Here is an 18,307-nt window from a genome sequence, read left to right as displayed (position 1 = left end):
CTGTAAATGCTGCCCTGGCTGGTACAGCACAGGTGTCCAGCACAGAGGCATCTCCGTCAGTCCAGGCAGCTGCTGTCCCTCCACGGGCACAGGTCACATTCACGGGCGCACAGCCAGCGCCTCCTGCTTCGTGGGACAAGGAGATTTTACTCCACCATCTGTTTGTAACAGCACACCCACCGTGGTGACATTAAGCTGTATTGGGGGGTTTGGGAATGTCCTGTAAATAGAAAACAAACTTGTATTTGACAGGGCCTGGGTCCAGACCCCGGAGTGGGGGTCCAGACCTGACTTGGTTTGTTGCGTGACTCGCCTGATGAGGGTCGTGAACAATTCCCAGTCAGGAGGCTCTGTCCTCACTCCAGGATCCCAGGACGCGACTCACTCTAGGCTCCTGAGAAGTGTCCCTGAGTCCACAGCGGGTACCACCGCCTCCTCCTGGGAGCCTGACACTCGTGGGGCACCGCGGCTGGCTCTCTGCTATAGCCACTAGGTCCTAGGACACTGCCCTTCTGTTCTGTGGATCCAGCTTTGAGACCAAGCGAGAGGACAGGAAAATGCCCGAGACTAGAGCCTGCGCCTCCACAGCAGGCCCCAGAAAGAGCGCAGCATGAGGGGGTGCAGCTGTGATCCCAGCACTGCCCCTGCAAGTGCGGGCAGAGGACGCCTGTGCTGTCTTGAAGAGGGACAGAGGGCCTTCCCTGTCCTTCCTTCCCCATGACAAAGCCAAGGGGGACGGTCAACAAAGAGCCGTGGCCAGGTGGCAGCAGGGGAGACATTCGAGGACCGGGGCTGAGCTTGGCACCTCGCTGCGGACACCACGGGTCCCGCTTCCTGCACCCATGACACGCGAGCAGAAACGACTTTCTTTCCCCTCCCAGTGCTGCCCAGAATGGCCCCTTGGTTATGTAGTTCCTAAACCCAGACATGGTAGAAAAGCAGCAGATCGCCCAGGAGGGAAGGGGACACCATTCTGGGGGGGGGGCAGGGCTGGCGAGGAAGGAGGCGGTGGCTTTACCAGTGGCAGTCGTCAGAGGCCTCCAGGGACTCGCTCCTCAGAGGAACCCAGGCCGGTAGACACAGAAGAAGGGAGACAGTCAAGTAGAAAGACATTATCTTTATAAATAAGACTTTCATCTGCATCCGTATTCACCATAGAAAAATATACATTACTTCAAGTAGACCTTCTCCAGCTAAAATACCCACACGTCCGGACCGCGGTCCGACTTCACTGTGTGGCTTCTGCCTCTGTGCCTTCTGGGGGGGCCCCTTCCCGGGGGCCCGTGTGCAGGGCAGGCCCATCCGCACCAGCCACCAGGACGAGGTCCTCCTCCCCAGACACTAGGGAACCCGGATGGGACAAGATCAGCCCATCAGAGCTCTGAATAAATAGCGGTTCTTGTCCCTGAGACAACAACTCATGGCACCCGTGGGTAATTTCAAAAGCCACAGCTTCACCCACAGCAATAAAACTCTCCAGTACTCCCTGCTCAGCACAGGCCTCGGGCCCACAGGGGAAGGGGTGTGAATCCCTTGCCTGACTTCCCTGACCCCCGTCAGAGGACGGTGACCCCGCCTGGCCCAGCCCCCGCTCCCACACAGTCCTGTGGGCACAGTCAGCCAGCACCGTGTCCACAGACAGAACCTTCGCCGGTGGAGGGCCTGTGTCTTCCATAAGCAGGACGTGGCTAGGGCTGGACCGCTGGCCTCTTTGGGGGGAGTCCTGCATCTCGAGGCTTCCAGACCCAGAAGGCGGCAGGGAGTCTGCTCCTCCAGTGGACGTCAAGGTGCTGCAGAGAGCCCGGGGCCTGAGGCTGTCCCCCACCTTCCAGGCTAGAGAGTGTTCCGGAACATTCTCCTCAGAGAATGCTGCCACCTGTCCCTGCGTCTGAGTCCTGGGCTCTTCTAACGGAGGACAAAGACTCGGCCCGCCGTCGTGCTGATACGAGAGAACAGGAGCTGTGGACCCACTGTTGGCCTCTAAGTCAGTAAGGGCTTTGAGCTGCTGGTCTGCAGGCAACACGCTTCTGTCACTCTTGGAAACCAGCGTCGTGTGGCTTTCTGCTGAGTCGTAAGAGCCGCTTCCACTTACGTGAGGGGCACAACCTAAACAGTTCAGAAAAACAGGTAAGCATACGTGTACTGTGGCACGGCCTGTTCACTGCACTCTCTGTCCCAAACAGGCTAATCCAAACGAATTTTCTGGCAAAACAAATAGAAACCTAGACTCTCCTTGTCCTCGGTACTGGTAGCTTCCAAGTATGGAGGAGGCTGCAAGAGGCGACACGGATTCGTTAGGTGAGGGGGGCCGGGTACCAAACAGGGGCCAGGGGTGTCCCTGCTCCCCCAGAACCCATCTGCCCTCCCCTTCCGCAGAATTCAGTAGGGAGTTCTAAAACGGAGGATGCCTCTTGGCGCTGGAGACCTTAGCATCAAGCAGGGTATCAGGCGACTTGGAAAATGGCACAGTTACTCTCGGGGCCGTGTGTCCAATGTCTAGTTGACAGGTTGGCTGGAGCAGGATAAAAACCAGAGTGGGTCTTGTTTCCCACGTTAAATCCCAACTGCCCTTGGAGCCCAGCCTCAGAGAGCCAAGCCACACGCGAGCTGTGTCCCCGCGACCCTCCGAGAGCGATCTGCTCACCAGCACTTGGGACTCTTCATTTAGGTAAGAGATCCGAGGAAGCCTCCCAGACCTCAAGACCCACGGGGAACCCGAGGGGATGACAGAACACGGGCAGGCTGGGACAAAACTTGAGAAACCAGGCTCTCTTAGGTCAGAATCCAGGGCCATGAACGCTTTACCCTCGCTGGAGGCCGGGGCGCAGGCGGGGGGCTTCTGCGGGCCTCCGCGGTCGGCAGGAGGCTCTGGGCTGGCTGGGGCCGGGGCTGGGGCTTCTCTTCTGGTCCTCTTCGCCCAGGCCAGTCCCTCCTCTGCAGTCTGGGAAGGGGAGAGGCAACCAGCTCAGATGAGGAAGAAGCAAGCAAGCTCGCGCTTCTCCTTTCTGGAGCCTAGCGCCAGCGGCGGAAGTCAAAGCACAGGGGGCTCGGCGGGTCACCCAGCGCCCCCGCCATGCGTGCCCACCTCGTGTCCCCGCTTCTGCTGGTGGCCGTCCTCCGCTTCGGCCAGGCCCGGCTCCCCGCACTGCACGTGTGCCTCCTGTTTCCTCAGGAACTCAGTGAGTCCCAAAGACTCGGCCACCTGAGGCGGAAGGACACACGTCAACCCGAGGTACAGGACCGAGTGGGCCGGGGAGGCCCCACCAGGCGGCGAGCCCCTAAACACTGATGGACACAAAGGTGCATGTGGGGTTCGATGGAACAGCTGGGGAGAAGGTGGGTCCTTACCAGCACTGGAAGGTTCTGTGCTCGCCCAGCGCAGAAGCAGACACTGAGAAATTTTTTTAAAAATTCACTCTGCTCTCTTCAGCGTCAGTCAGACATGAGTTCTCGCCCCTGACTCCTCTCCTGTTCCGAATGCTCATGGCTACCTTCCTACCCATTCCAGAACAAGGCCTCCTCTTCCAGGCAGTGCCAAGGATGAGGGTGTGGGGGCCCTGGGGGCCGAGCTGGGCCCCGGCTTCCCTGCTCCCAGCCAAGGGGACCTTCCTGATCCTGTCAGGGGGACTGCAGCTGCCCGGGGGAGTCTGTGAAGATCCGATAAAGGAGACAAGTGACAACTGTCACTGATGCACGGATGCAGGACGGGAACACCGCGGAGCAGGAGGGGCAGGGGCAGGGAAGGAGCGACAGCAGATCAGAGTCTGGGGAGAAAACTGCCCCTCAAGTTCAGTGCCTCCCAACCAGCCTGTGTCCCAACCTGCCACTGTCTGTGCTCCCAGGAGGCTGTGGCTCAGCCTGAGCTGCCTGCAAAGCTGGGTCCCCAGGGGCATGCACAGCAGCGCATGTCCAGTCCGCCCTGTGGCAGGATGACACACCTGTTGAGCTCATAGTTTAAAAAGCATGTAAGTTGAGGGGCACCTGGGTGGTGCAGTGAGCTGAGCGTCCAATGTTTGATTTTGGCTCAGGTCATGATCTCTGGGTCACGGGATCGAGCCCCGAGCTGGGCTGCACAGAGTCTGCTTGGGATTCTCTCTCCTTTCCCCCTTCCCCATCCCCTACCCTAAACATTCTAAAATGTTTAAAAACAAAAACTAAAAAAGCCCACATATGTGATTCCTGCCCACCAAGGCATCTGTATGAGACTTAGAAAAAACCCATTACGGGCGCCTGGATGGCTCAGTCGGTGAAGCGTCTGCCTTCAGTTCAGGTCATGATCTCGGGGTCCTGGGACTGAGCCCCAAGTTGGACTCCTTGCTCAGTGGGGAATCTGCTTCTCCCTCCCTCCTCAAATAAATAAATCTTTTAAAAAAATTTAAAAAAGCATTATATTTCTATAATAAGTAGTTCAAGAAGACAAAATAAAAAAAATTATTAGGTAATGTTAAATATTGAATTTGTATAAAACTAATAACCAAAACAGCCCCCAAACCAAAACCCAAAAAAACCATGGGCCGTGTTCAGCATGCTTCAAGACCGCTCGCTCTGGAACTAACATACTCTCTGGGACACTAACGCCAGGAGCGGGTGGGGACCCGTCACCAGGCCAATGGACCCGCCAACAGAGCTCAGGGCAACACGGCCCAAGTATTCCTTATGGCTGTGAACGAGGACAGCGGCTGCTCCCCTGGACCTCAAACTTGCTAGTCGGCTTCTTCTTTCCAGCTGCCTCTTGGCTCAAGCACAAGACCCTGAGGACAAAGCATCCCGTGAGGGGAACCGAAACTACCCCTTTAAGCGACAAGGACGGCCGGAGCCAGGAAGACCCCTCCTGACCGGCCCACGACAGCGACACCAGACCTTCGCTGCCCCCTGCACGCGCCACCCTCTTCGGCCCACATTCTCCTTAGACAGACCTGGGAGGATCTTCAGGGCTTGGGAGACTCTGAGACACTAGTCCGTGGTCATCCTGGTGTCACTCACTGACACGAAGTCCTTTCTTGTGTGCCCACCACTCGCCTCTCTGCCTGTGGATTTTGTCCGCGGCGAGCGGCCGAGCCCGGTGGGCTGGGACCCCGCGTGCCGGCTACAGCTGTGTGCGCAAGTTCCTGAGTAAACAGCCACGGCATTGCTCAGCGCTCCGCCTCAAGGTGGGGGCGAGGGGGCCCGCCCGGCGGGGACCCCCAAATGACCAGACCACACAGGGCATGTGGTGCCCAGCAAAGGTTTCATCCAAAACAAGTAAAACCACAGCCGTTCTAAACGTATTTTTATCCAGAACCCAACAGAGCCAGAGGCTGCGCTGCATGACGACAAGGACAGAGAAAGGAGGCTTCTGTCAGAGCCACCACAGTCCGTGTCTGTGACCCGGTCACCTCCCCAGCCCACGGTGAGCGGAAGCCACACGCCTACCGACCACACTGTCCCCGACATCAGCAGTGGGAGGGAAGACAATGGGGCTGTCCAGTTGCCGTCAGCTTCTCCGCATTCCTGAGTTTCCCCAGACAAGCGCCATTTGCTTTTATAGTTAAGAAATGTTACATGATGGGAGAGAGCTGAAAAGAAGTTGGTTCTGTCCCTACTGAAAACATGCTCCTCTGGGGCGCCTGGCCGGCTCTGTCGGTGGAACGTGCGATGTCTGATCTCAAGGTCGTGAGTTCGAGCCCCATGGTGGGTGTCGAGATTACTTGAAATAATAACTAAAAACAAAACCATTCTTTTCTTCAAATGGATATCCCTCTTTTGGCAAATGTAAAAGCAAAACTTCCTCCTCTGTGAGCCTGTTACCTTACTGTTGCTTATTTCCAGAGGCTCCCGGGAACACAGACCAGCACCACTGAGGTAGTCTTGACACATCTTCTTAACCATTTTATGCAACTCTTCAAATTCCTTATACACAGCTGGGAACAAAGGTTTTGCTAGATGACCTGTTTCAACCTTGGTGAAGATAAAGATGATAAGAAAGGTTTAAACCAGAGGCGACAAAACGGCCAGAACAGAAAGCTGCTTCAAGGAGGGAAGGAGACAAGCTCCTCAGGCTGTCACTGGCCTGTCTTCTCCTCCACTTCCCAGTGACAGCCCCTGTGTGCCCAGCACTGTGCTCAGTGGGGACTCCAGGACAGGCCAGAGAGCAAACCACCGCCTGGGTGATGGCCCCAGAGGACGGTGGGCCAGAGCTCCAGAGGAGGCATGGCCAGGGATCACCAAGGGACTAGAAAGGTCCTGGGGACAGGCGGGAGGAGCACCAGGTCCTCAGTCCTCAGGCAGCTCTGCTGGGCCTCCTGCATTGTCAGAACAGGCTCCCCAGGGAGGAGAGCCTCGTGGACCAGGCGGGTGAGGGCAAGGGAAAAAGGTGACAAGGGCCCTGGGCTGGACACAGTTTGCCACCACCGGTTTCTGGCCTCGCACACCAAGTTAAAACAGGCAGGGGAGGCACGGCCCCAGGCAGGTGTCTGCCGGAAGTGGGGGGGGGGGCAGCGGGCGGCAGCGGGCAGTTGCTCCGGCCCTGTCCTGGGGAACGGAAAGGATCCCAAATGGTCTGGCTTTTTCTAAAATAAATGTGACGGATGTCTTTCTAAAGAACTTCAAATCACCCTTCATCGTTTGGAATTGCCGAGCGACTCACCTTCATCAGCAGAAACTCGTACACGCTCACGGCCTGGGCCAGCTGAGGCAGCGCCAACTCTACCAGTGCGTCCCGGTCACACTGGTGCAGAAACTACCGGAAGGAAGCATTTGACAGCTCTGAATGTCCCAGTGGCCGACAAGCCGGTGCAACAAAGAACAGAAGAGATGTAAAGTTTCCCCAAATCTCAGCGATGAAGCAACTCTTACCCGTAAGTGTTCCGTGTGCTGAGGATCTCACTTGTTTGCCCCCACAAGGCTATGACCCCCTCTGCGGTGCACGTCCGACACCCCGTGACTCCCCAGGCACAGTGAGTGCCAGGCCCTGCGTCAGGAAGGGTGCTCCCTACTCTCCCGGGACACTCCAGAGCAAGCAAGTCCCGGGCAGCCTGCGGTCTGGAGACCACCGCCAAGGGACAGGCCACGGGGGAAGAGGAGGACCCAGCTGAACGCAGGGGTGGCGGGGAGGGGGGAAGCCGGAAGGGCAAGGTCCTCAAGATAGGGGAGGAGCCAGGGAAGGGGGAAGGGGAGTCGGGAATGAGTCCGGGTTCCCAGCTGGAGCCCAGGCCGACCCTGGACAAGGTGGGGGTGGGAAGTGGAAGGTGAAGCGGTGGACAGACGCCCCGGCGGCGCCGTCTGAAATCAGAGCTCGGGGGCTCAGGAGACGTGAACGGGGCGAAGCGGCAGGACGTGGGTGTCCGCAGGGGGCCGAGGGCACCCAGGGGAACAGTGGCGTGGGAGAGAAGGGAGCAATCGCAGAGACCGGAGCCGTGAAGGGGCTCGGGAGCTCGCGAACCCGTCGGCTTCCTCATCTGTTAAGCAGAGAGTGAAGGAGGGAAACCAGGGGCGGGCCGGGGCCGGGCGGCTGCGCTGGACCGCACGGGGCGCTCAGCAGATGGGAATTTGGATGTCAAGGGATGAATCAAGTCAAGGACTACCTTACCTCCTACTCCCAAGTATTAGTCGCCCAGGATTAATTCACCAGCCCAATGAGAGAAAAGCAAATTCACCAGGGCTTAGGTTTCCCGCTAGAGCATGCAAGCTCATGATGATTTCTAAGAAACCCGCTTCCTCTCTGAAAGCCTCTCGCTTCCCCTTGTGGGTGAGTGTGGAGGCCCCGGTTCCGACGGGCACCCTGACCCCGTGTCTCACTAACCCGCCACCTCGCGCTGCCTGCTACCCTTCACTTCTTTCCTTTTTTCAATTTAAATTCAGGTAATTCACACGTTTAAATTCATCTATCAACAGATATTTTTAAAACCTGAAGATCAGCTGTGTGTCCCTTCTTTTCCTTAAGATACTCACCTGGCCATTACCGGCAGCTAAACACATCCTAGCCAAAGGTGATCTGGCTCCGTTTAGGGTTCCACTTTTCTAAATCAACCCCATTACATTCACTAAGTCTACTCTCAAGGGACTGGGATAGAGAGTCCAGGGTTGAGAACCTGAAACATATTTATGCCTTAAAACTCTTCGCAGTAAAACAGAAACCATTTCTGTTGTTTTCTAAATGCTTCTATGAAAAGGTTATGATCATTCCAAAACTTGCAAAGGCGAGCAGCTCTTGCTATCCCCAAAGCCCTCTGGTCATTTCAGACGGGGAAGCTCAGAGTCGCTTCAGGTAATACTGTCCCTGAGCTCATGCACCTCCATCCAACTACGTTTCAGGTGACTGATTAGTTGATCTGCGTATTTCACTTCTAATTCAGAACCCTAATAGTGAATTGTCATACACTAGGCCAAAGACACGGGTTTCAAGAATAGGGTCTTGGAGCCACGCACCTCCTTGAGCCCAGCTCGGGCTCTTGAAGCGCTCTGTACCCCTGCTGCACAGGCACCCCTGGCTGGGTGAGCTGCTCTGCTTCGCCCGACGACGGCTGTGCTGGCCTCCGTCAGGGCCACGGACAAGTCACTTCTGGGGTCTAGGTGTCTCTCGGATCCCAAAAGGGCTGAGTAACTTCCGTTTTCTGGTTCAGACACCAAGGCCTCTTCAACTTCTAGAGACTGGCTATTCTAGATAGCATTGTGCACCCAAAACAAAAACAAAATAAAGTTTTATACACCATAATGATGACCTTAGGGCAAAAAAAAGTCAAGTCAAAAGCAAGGAGCTTGCTGAATTAGGTCTTCTTTGCATCATCAAGATGCGTTAACTATAATCAACGCATCTTAAACTTTCCCCACAAAGTCCCCCTTTAAGACACCCAGTGAGTTTGAGTGAGCTGACAAACCATAACCCTGGGTGTTCCCCAAAATGAAATAAGGAACTTCTGTGACAGCACTGTCATCTTATAAATTAAACTGAAATTTGGTCATTCATAATTACCCATGACTTTATTTTTTTTTTAATTTTTAAAAAAATTTATTTATTTGACAGACGGAGGTCACAAGTAGGCAGAGAAGCAGGCGGGGGGTGGAGCAAGCTCCCCACTGAGCAGAGAACCTGATGCGGGGCTCTATCCCAGGACACCGGGAATCATGACCTGAGCCGAAAGCAGAGGTTTAACCAACTTAGCCACTCAGGCACCCCTACCCATGACTTTAAAAAGTCACCTCTTGGGGCGCCTGGGTGGCTTGGTAAGTTAAAGCCTCTGCCTTCGGCTCAGGTCATGATCCCAGAGTCCTGGGATCGAGCTCCGCATCGGGCTCTCTGCTCGGCGGAGAGCCTGCTTCCTCCTCTCTCTCTGCCTGCCTCTCTGCCTGCTTGTGATCTCTGTCTGTCAAATAAATAAATAAACAAAATCTTAAAAAAAAAAAAAAAAGTCACCTCTTATTGGATATTTTTCAAACACCATAAATTTCATACCTTAAAAATATATAGTTCAGCCTTTTGTACACTGAGAAGGACGTGTAGGCGTCACCAAAACATGTATGTCTCCCCCAGCCTCTGCTCCACAAGGACCCCCTGTACCCACTGGCATCATTCATTCTTCCCTGTCCCCAGGCCCCAAGAGCCATGAAGCTACTGTGTTCGTGGCTTTTGAAGAGTCCCCGGGCCTGACACTGTCTAGCTACTTCCTCACTCCGTGCCCACTCCCCTCTGAAAACCGGAGTAATCCCTCCCAGGACTGATGGGATGATAAATCAATACAAGGAACACACTTCACGTGGCAGCTAGCATCAAGTGTGTCCTCTTAACTCTTAAAGAATTTTCCCTCTAAATCTTCATCACAGTGGCACTCCGGGATGGATGCCAGGTCTGTCTGTGCTTTTAGTTGCCAGAGTCTGCTCCGGGGAGAGGACAGGACAGACACAGGCCTGCACATCCCTCCCCACTCCAGCAGCCCCAGGCACTCCTCACAGGCGATCTGGACAGCCACCCCGTCCAGGGCCAAGTGCCTGTATTCAGGAAGTCAAGCAACTACAGGTTCCTTCTGCTGTGGTGTAGGATTTCATTATCTTTTTAAAAAGACTTTTATGTATTTATTGGAGAGAGAGAGAGAGTGCAGGCAGGGGAAGGAGCAGAGAGAGAGAGACAAGCAGACTCCCTGCTGAGTGCAGAGCCTGTAAGTCTAATTCCCACCTGGCAGGGTCCTGGAAGATTGAAAACACTCCTGCCCAAAGGGGACGTGCAACCAAGAGTACTGTGACTGAAGCGAATGCGACGGGGGAGGTAGTACTTTTGAATCCTAGCACAGGGTCGTCCCGTGGTTCCAGCGCTAGAACCCAGGAAGGATGTGCTGGGCCCACACAACACCTGCTCCGGCCCCAAGGAGCTGATCTGTAAGCCAGAGCCCCTGCCAGCCTCACCCCTCCCTCAGGGACCCTGTCCCACAGCAGGGCCTGAGGCGCCCAGTGCAGACAGGCACTCTCTTTCAACATCAAGTCACTAAAATCACAAACTCCCACTGAGCAACCACCAATGCTGGTTTCTCGAACATTTTAGGATCTCCAAATACAATCACCCAGCCGCAAGCACAGCCAGAAACGACAGCCACTGCCAGTCAAACAGAAAGGAAGAAGGAAGGTTCTAGCAACAGGGGGGAGGGTGACCTCTTGCACACGGCAGAGGAACACACACCACACATTTAGGAATGTGAAACAGCTGTCAGTAAATTGGGACGTGGTGACACACACTCAGGGTGACTGCTGTCTGCCTTGTCTGACCGTGAGTGTCCGAAGGGACACCTGCGGAAGCAGCATGTTCCTGCTGACCCTCCAGGAAGCGCCCCTGTGGGCTGTTGCCCCCCAACTCAGACCCTTCCCAAGGCCTGCTTTTGGGTCAGCATCAGCCCAGAGGGCTCTGCGATTAGTTCTACCCCCAGATCTAAGGAACTAGCTGCTCTGTTCCCATGGAACACGCTCAGCAAACTCTGCGCCACATGCCACACACAGGACACCCATCTCTTGGCTTGTCGGTGGCAGTGGGGACAAGGGCAGGGGACTGTCAGATGCCCTGCTCTGGGGATCTTGGTTCTACCTGAGCCTTCCCCCGAAACCCCATCAGATACCACAGAGGTAAACTTCGGGATTGGCAGGAAGGCCACTGTCAGCAGACAGACATCACCTGCGGGCCAGCCCCTGGCGACTGGGCCCCTTCCTCGCTTCGAAGGGCTGGTGTGGACAGCTCCGGTGACGTCAGGCCAGCGGTCCTGCCTCGAGTCACGCTCCCATTGGCTTTTTCAGACATCAACACCTCAGGCTCCAACCGGCCGTGGCTTGGGTTCAGTTTAAGATGCCGGGCCAGGCCCCCCTTTCCGATGTAGGACTTCTCACACGTCTGACACTTGAAAGTCTTGGGCCTCAGGGAGCAGCCGGACAAGTCGAAGAGCACCTGCTTTTCCCTCTGCTCGTCGTCGTCTTCCACACTCAGTTCGGAATAGTCGTCAGAATCGGACGGGTGCCCGTCGGCCAAATCCTCCGTTTTTATGAATTTATAATCTTTAGCTTTATACTTGGGAGGTCGAGATATCCGCCCAGAACGTGTTTTCACTTTTAAGGACTTTTTGAGTTTCTCGGTGTGTTTTGTGTGCAAGCCGGAAAGAAAGAAATTCGCTGGGCTGGGGGACACAGACGCGAGCGCCGGTGTGTCAGGGGCCGGCGAAGGGGCCGGTGTGGCACCCCGTCCATTGGCAGCCAGGGGCTGGAGGGCCGGCAGGGGCCCCTGCACCAACAGCTGAACGGGAAGTGAGCTGCTCAGGAAGCGCGGCCGGGGCCCGGTGCTCAGGAGGGGCTGCGGCCGGAGCCCCAGCACCCTGGAAGTCCTGGCGGGCAGCTGGCTCAGGGCTGGCTTGGGCTGGATGGTGGCCAGTGGGGGCACTGGCCTTTCCTGATCTTTCATTTCTGCAGATGTGACCTTGACACAAATGGCTTCCAGTTGCTTGAATACAGAAGGAGAAAAAAGCATTATGCTTATCAACATTTCTACAAATCTGCTCTCATCTTAAATGTATTATTGAAATTGTTTCTAAAAATTATAAATTTTTATATTTATATTTATATTGTTATATTGTTATAAAATCTTTTTAATGTACCCATACTGTTTACCATGGTTTTTCTCAAGCTTTCTGGACAGGCCAGTGATAAGCTTTACACATGTGCACACGGAAACATACGCAAACATAAATTAAAATTCACAAAACTATTTACCATTTGTACATAAATGCCTTCTGATAGTATCTATTCCACATCATTTTTGAAAAAATACTAATCATAATCCACTAAATTGACTTCATGACCCAATAAGAAATATCCTTTTTTATGGTTTTATCACATTGGTGTTGACTTGGAATTCCTAGTACTCTAAACTGAACTCAATTCAATACATAGGCTCACTTTCTTGAAAAGTTAATGAAATTCTAGAAACAAAAAAAAGCTAAAAAGCAACGAAACACAGGTTCCTACTACCTGCCTCAAGGCATGGGGCATCACCCTTACGGGGAAGCTCTCTGCTTTCTCCTAATCTGCGTGGTCTCTTCCTTTTTCACCCTAGCCTGAAAGTTTACTGATCGTTCTCATGGATTTTTTTTTTAAAGATTTATCTATTTGAGAAAGAGAGGGAGAGAATGAGCATGCGCAGTGGGGAGGGGCAGAGGGAAAATCTCAGGCAGGCTCCCGGCTGAGCACGGAGCTCGGTCCCAGGACCCCGAGATCATGACCTGAGCTGAAACCAAGAGTCAGACTCAACTGACTGAGCCACCCAGGTGCCCCTCTCATGCATTTTTTATTATATATATAGATACCCCTAAAAGTATGCAGTTCAGTTTTGACATGTTTTTAAACTTCATATAAGTGAGTATCCTCTCCTGCAAATTGGTGGGGCTTTTTCAGGTTTTTCACTCCCTGATCCGGCGTATGAAATTCACCCTCATCGAGGTGTGTAGCTCTCCTGCTGATGGACAAGTGTCTCCAACCTCGTGCTCTTGCGCTGTGCTCAGAACCTTCATGGATGTGTGTGCATACGCGTGAGTTTCTCCAGGACACACACCTAGGAGTGGGGTGCTTACCTTCAACTTCTTAACATCTAACAAAATCTTAGGGGGCGCCTAGGTGGCTTTGTTGGTTGAGCATCTGACACGATTTCAGCACTGGTTGTGATCTCAGGGTTGTGGGATTGAGCCCCACACTGGGTTCCACGCTCAGCAGAGAGTCTGTTTCAGTCTCTCTCCCTTTCCCTCTGCCCCTCTTCCCACTTGTGTGCTCCCTCTCTCTAAAATGAATACATAGGGGCGCCTGGGTGGCTCAGTGGGTTAAAGCCTCTGCCTTTGGCTCAGGTCATGATTCCAGGGTCCTGGGATCAAGCCCCGCATCCGGCTCTCTGCTTGGGAGGGAGCCTGCTTCCCTTCCTCTCTCTCTGCCTGCCTCTCTGCCTACTTGTGATCTCTGTCTGTCAAATAAATAAATAAAATCTTTAAAAAAAATAATAAAATGAATAAATAAACCTTAAAATAATGTTTTTTAATGCGCATGCTTTTTTGATGTAGCAACTCCATCCACTTCTGGGAGGCCATCAAGAAAACAGGTAGAAAGCATAGGTGCAAATAGGTCTTGGGGGTTCAAGACAGCACAGTCTGCAGAAGCAAAGCACCCACCAAAGGGGAGGGCTGCCATCAATGATGTCCCACGAATCATCCCTGAGCAATGACCACGTGCCGGGGACAATCGTACAGGTGCTAGAGATTAAGGGTCATGGACTCAGGGAAGAGGCAGCAAAATGGACAAGGCTCAGGGCCTCACAGTGAAGAAATAATCAGCATCTCTGTCCGACCTCATGATCCAGAGCTGGCCTCCCCAACCCTGGCACAATGGCCACTCCGGGCCATTCATTCTGTGCTGTGGTGGCCGTCCTGGGCATGGCAGAAAGCTGACAGCATCCGTCTCTACACACCAGACGCCAGCAGCAGCCCCCAGCTTGGGACAAAGATGTCTCCAGGCACTGCCAAACACCTCCATAGGGCAAAATCGCCCCCTGGTCGAGAACCCCTGATTTGGGGCCACCAACAGGCTCTGTCTGGATCACCCCTACACCACGTGGAGGGGCAATGAAAATGACACCTCCCACTGAAATCAAGCTGGAGTCCATCTGTCTGTCTCTACGTGCTACTCGACCACAAACAGCAGAGATGACTCAGTGTACCAGTTTATGAGGCCGTGTACAGGGCTGGTGCCAGGGGCCCATGAGGACCAACCCTGGGGTACCTGTGGATCAAATGACAATGATCTTTTAACGATCATACTTGTTTCACATTACTAGCACTTAGAATGTCTAACCTCTGGAGATATCACCAGATAATATCAATATACACACACACACTCCCCAAATCCTACTATTTGGGGATAAGCCTTTGCCTTCGGCTCAGGTCATGATCCCAGGGTCCTGAGATGGAGCCCCACATCGAGCTCTCTGCTCAGCAGGGAGCCTGCTTCCTCCTCTCTCTGCCTATGTATGATCACTCTCTGTCAAATAAATAAAATCTTCAAAACAACAACAACAACAAAAAAAACAAAACAGGCAAAACTGGTCTAATTTTTAAATTTGTTTCAGACTAGTTTACCTGATGGGTATTATACTCGATACTTTGTTACGTATGTATGTCACTTAGCAAACGTCTACTATGTGTCATAAGCCAATGTGGGTGAGGCGCAGGAAGACTCAGGTGAAGGGGATTAAGAGGTATACACTAGCAGTTATAAAATAAGTAAGTCTGGGCACCTGGGGGCTCAGGCATTAAGTGTCTGCCTTGAGCTCAGGTCCTGATCCTGGGGTCCTGGGATCAAGCCCCACATCGGGCTCCCTGCTTGGCAGGAAGCCTACTTCTTTCTTTCCCACTCCCCCTGCTTCTGTTCCCTCTCTTGCTGTGTCTCTGTCAAATAAATACAAATATTTAAAAAAAAAAAAAAGGCATGAGTGTGCAAAGTACAGCATAGGGAATACAGTCAGTAACACTGTGACACGCTGTATGGTGACAGACAGTGACCCCACTTGCTGTGGTCGGGCCTGAATAACGGACAAACTAGTGGAATGGCCACGTTGTCCACTTGAAACTATTTTAACACTGTATGTCAACTATAGTTCAATTAAAAAAAAAACAAAACACAAAAAACAGAAGCCAAGTCCTAGCCTCATCCTTAAGGACGTGGGCAGCTTCCCCCACCAGGCCCGTCACCCTTGGACCTGCTGAATCAGGACCTCCTACCCCGAAATCTGTGCTTTTCAAAAGCTCCCTTGATGATTCAGAAGGCTGACTAGGCTCCCTGAGGACACAATGACATCACCGAGCGACAAGTGCAGTTGGGAGAGGCGGCCCTGTGGGTGGGGTGGGGGAGGGCCTGGCTTCCCCGGGGAGGGGACCTAAGAAGGCCGAAGAGAATTTCAGCCAGGTAGAAGGCTAGACTTTTGGGGCACCTGGGTGGCTCCGTGGGTTAAACCGCTGCCTTCGGCTCAGGTCGTGATCCCAGGGTCCTAGGATCGAGTCCTGCATGGGGCTCTCTGAGAGCCTGCTTTCCTTTCTTTCTCTCTCTCTCTCTGCCTGCCTCTCTGCCTACTTGGGATTTCTCTCTGTCAAATAAATAGATAAAATATTTTTTTAAAAAAAGGGTAGACTTTCTACCTTTCTAAGGAAAATGTGTGAATGCACAGGCACATGGAAAAGGGCGGGGCATGTTGGAAGGAACCGGAAATGTTTCTGTGGCACAGGAACAGGGAGGATGCGGAGGGACGTGAGACAGAATCTGGCCCATGGGAGTGCGGGCATTTGGTCTAAGCCTTCGGATCCACACCCACCCCACCCCCAACACACACACACACAGAGAACCACAGGCCTGGGTTTTCTAAATGCATGTTCCGCCCCACCCCCACCACTGCCTGTCCTCCTCCGTATTTCAGCTGGGACTCACCCTTCTGGACAAAGTCATTTCAGATCCCCTCAGCCAGAAATGACTTCTCTCTCTCTTCAGGCCATCTCTTTAGACCAGTCCTTCATCTCTAGTTTCCTGACCTTGCTTAGAAGTTGCCTGAGTCATGTTTTACCTTGATGATTAGATCAAAACCTCCTTAGATGCACGGTACACACCTGCTTTGCTTTTCTGGCCTCCCAAGGAAGAGCGGGGACTCAAAGGGTATCTCAGGTGACCAGACAGCAAAATTACGCTGTTGCGAAGCCAGGGAGAATTTAAGCCATCCCAATGAGATCAGCTACGGAATACCAGCATGCTGCTGCATTCTGCTTAGGTTTTGTGGAAACTGTCATTTTTGGACTCTTAAGTTGCCAGACCAAACCCAAAAAGCCGGGGTCACACTCAACAGGTGGAGAGCAGCCACACTTTAGGAGACCTGGGCAAAGTCACTCAACCTCCCTGTAAAACGCTGATACAAACACGTTCATGAGCCTGCTGAGACGTGGACTGGCACGGTGCCACGCATGGGGCAGAGGCTCTGCAAACAGCAGCCGCTGTCACCCTCCTGACTCCAGACTTGCTGTGCGCCCCCTATGCATGAGACCTTTGTTTCTTCAGCAGAGTGTGAGCTATGAGGCTTGTCCAATAACCCGTCCCTCCTGCAAATAAAGGAAGCAAAGCCCAGAGAGGTTGGATTACTCAAGGTCACACCACTAGGAAATCGTTCGGACAGAATCATAGCTGTCTTCTCCAACTTTAGCAAGACAGCGTCCCAGTCTTGATCACCAAGTGGGTACAACTCTAAGCAGCCAAAATCACTCCGTGGAAAAAACAATAAAATAACAATGAAGACTGTTCATAACAACAATGACAACAAGGAACACTGTTGATTCTATTCTCCATCTTTTTCTTCCAGTGGAAGCAGCTTCTCTCCAGCAACTTGGGGGTGAGACTTGCCAGTGTCATTTGCAACCTCAGCTCTGAAAGGGGATGTGGCTTTACAGAGGATGTGAAGGACCTCTGGCTTCAGGAGCTACACGGGACCCTCTGGGCTTGGAAGACCATGCCCTAGTTCCAACTTCCCTAGTAGCCAAGAGCTGTGTGACCCACGAAATAATTAACACCGAGAAATGTTTTGTAGTATAGGGAGTGCTTTCAATGTGTTTCCTTCATTAAGTCTATGTCGGGCCCTGTGCTGGGCACTGCCTCTCGGGCTGGTAAGTCCTGCACCAGAGGACTTAGGACTAAGAGAGTGTGCTTAACTCTGTCCCAGGCCCCTGCGTTGGCGCGGGCCACACCTTCCACCGGAAAAGCTCCGCAGGCTGGTTCGTTTCAGGGCATTCAGGTCTCAGCGGCCGTGTAGGGCCTAAGGACTCCTCCCTCTAAAGCAGCCCCTGGTCACTCCCAGAACGTTGCTTGTGTCCTTCAAGGGCCGTGTTCAAGGCTGCACCTGCTGCACCTAGGGCAGTGCTGGGACACAGCGAGTGCTCAGCAAACGCGGGATGCATGACAAAGGCCCGAAGAGAGGCGCCGGGGAGCACCGAGGCGCCCCGAGCAGCGCTGCGAAGCGGGAGGGGTCCCAGGCAGGGGCGCGCGGGAGGAGTTGGTGACAGGTCGGGGCGGACGCGGCCTCTCCTGCCGACCGGCTGAGGGCCGACGAGGGGACGCGGGCCCGGGTCCGCCGCGAGGCCTCGGCCCCCTCCGGGCCTCAGTTTCCCCATGTCCCTCCCGGCGCCTCACCTGGGGCGGCAGCAGGCGCGGCGGGCGGGAGGGCTCGGCGCCGGGGACCCGCTGCAAGGCGGCCTGCTGCGCCGCGTCCCGCAGCCGCCGCGCCGCGTCCTGCAGCACGAAGGGCGGCGGCGGAGGCTCGGCGGGCGGCTGCGCCTTCGTCACCTGCTCCAGGACCTGCCGCAGCTGCTCGGGGCCCAGCGGGGCCACGCGAGCGGCAGTGCCGCCCTGGCCGGGGGGAGCCCGGCCGCCGCCGCCGCCGCCGCCGCCATCCTCGCTGCCGTCCTCAGCCTCGGGCTCCGCGTCCGCCATGGCAGCTGACACTGGGACTCGAACCCGCGCCGCCGAGCGACGGCGGCTCCAATGTGCGTCACCTGGGAAAGGGTGGGTGGGGACTACGAGTGCCCCGCAGGCCAAGACACCTCGGAAGGCGACCGCACCTGGGCGAGAACGTCGGTGGGCGGGGACCTGAGCTGGCCTCGCCCCCTCGCCTCTATGCCGAAGACTTTTCCTCTCCTTAGTCCCAAATGTATTTAAATTTCAGATATCGCTCTTCCAGGAGCTGCCCAGGGGCTCCCAGGATTAGGTCTTTGGAGTTGCAGAGGCCCTTTAGTCTAGC

The 18,307-nt window shown here is 54.2% G+C and overlaps 1 protein-coding gene across 3 annotated transcripts; it reads right to left on the bottom strand.

The window, feature by feature from the left end:
• Positions 1-1,108: 1,108 nt before the first annotated feature.
• ZNF839 (zinc finger protein 839) lies at positions 1,109-18,032 on the bottom strand. Of its 3 annotated transcripts, none has more exons than XM_059374026.1 (8): positions 17,701-18,032; positions 11,132-11,944; positions 8,407-8,637; positions 6,626-6,718; positions 5,788-5,937; positions 3,086-3,202; positions 2,806-2,941; positions 1,109-2,106 (listed from the first exon to the last, which is right to left on the bottom strand). In XM_059374026.1, the coding sequence occupies exons 1-8, from the start codon at positions 17,998-18,000 to the stop codon at positions 1,229-1,231; spliced, it is 2,718 nt and encodes a 905-aa protein (XP_059230009.1). In that variant the 5' UTR covers positions 18,001-18,032; the 3' UTR covers positions 1,109-1,228. The 3 variants fall into 3 exon arrangements, with proteins under 3 accessions (XP_059230009.1, XP_059230011.1, XP_059230010.1); XM_059374028.1 differs by lacking the exon at positions 17,701-18,032 and adding an exon at positions 16,137-16,702; XM_059374027.1 differs by lacking the exon at positions 17,701-18,032 and adding an exon at positions 15,961-16,028.
• Between the last annotated feature and the right edge of the window lie 275 nt (positions 18,033-18,307).

The sequence above is a fragment of the Mustela nigripes genome, chromosome 13, assembly GCF_022355385.1.
Source record: "Mustela nigripes isolate SB6536 chromosome 13, MUSNIG.SB6536, whole genome shotgun sequence".
NCBI classification, from domain to species: Eukaryota; Metazoa; Chordata; class Mammalia; order Carnivora; family Mustelidae; genus Mustela; species Mustela nigripes.
This window is presented reverse-complemented; position numbering and strand designations above follow the sequence as displayed.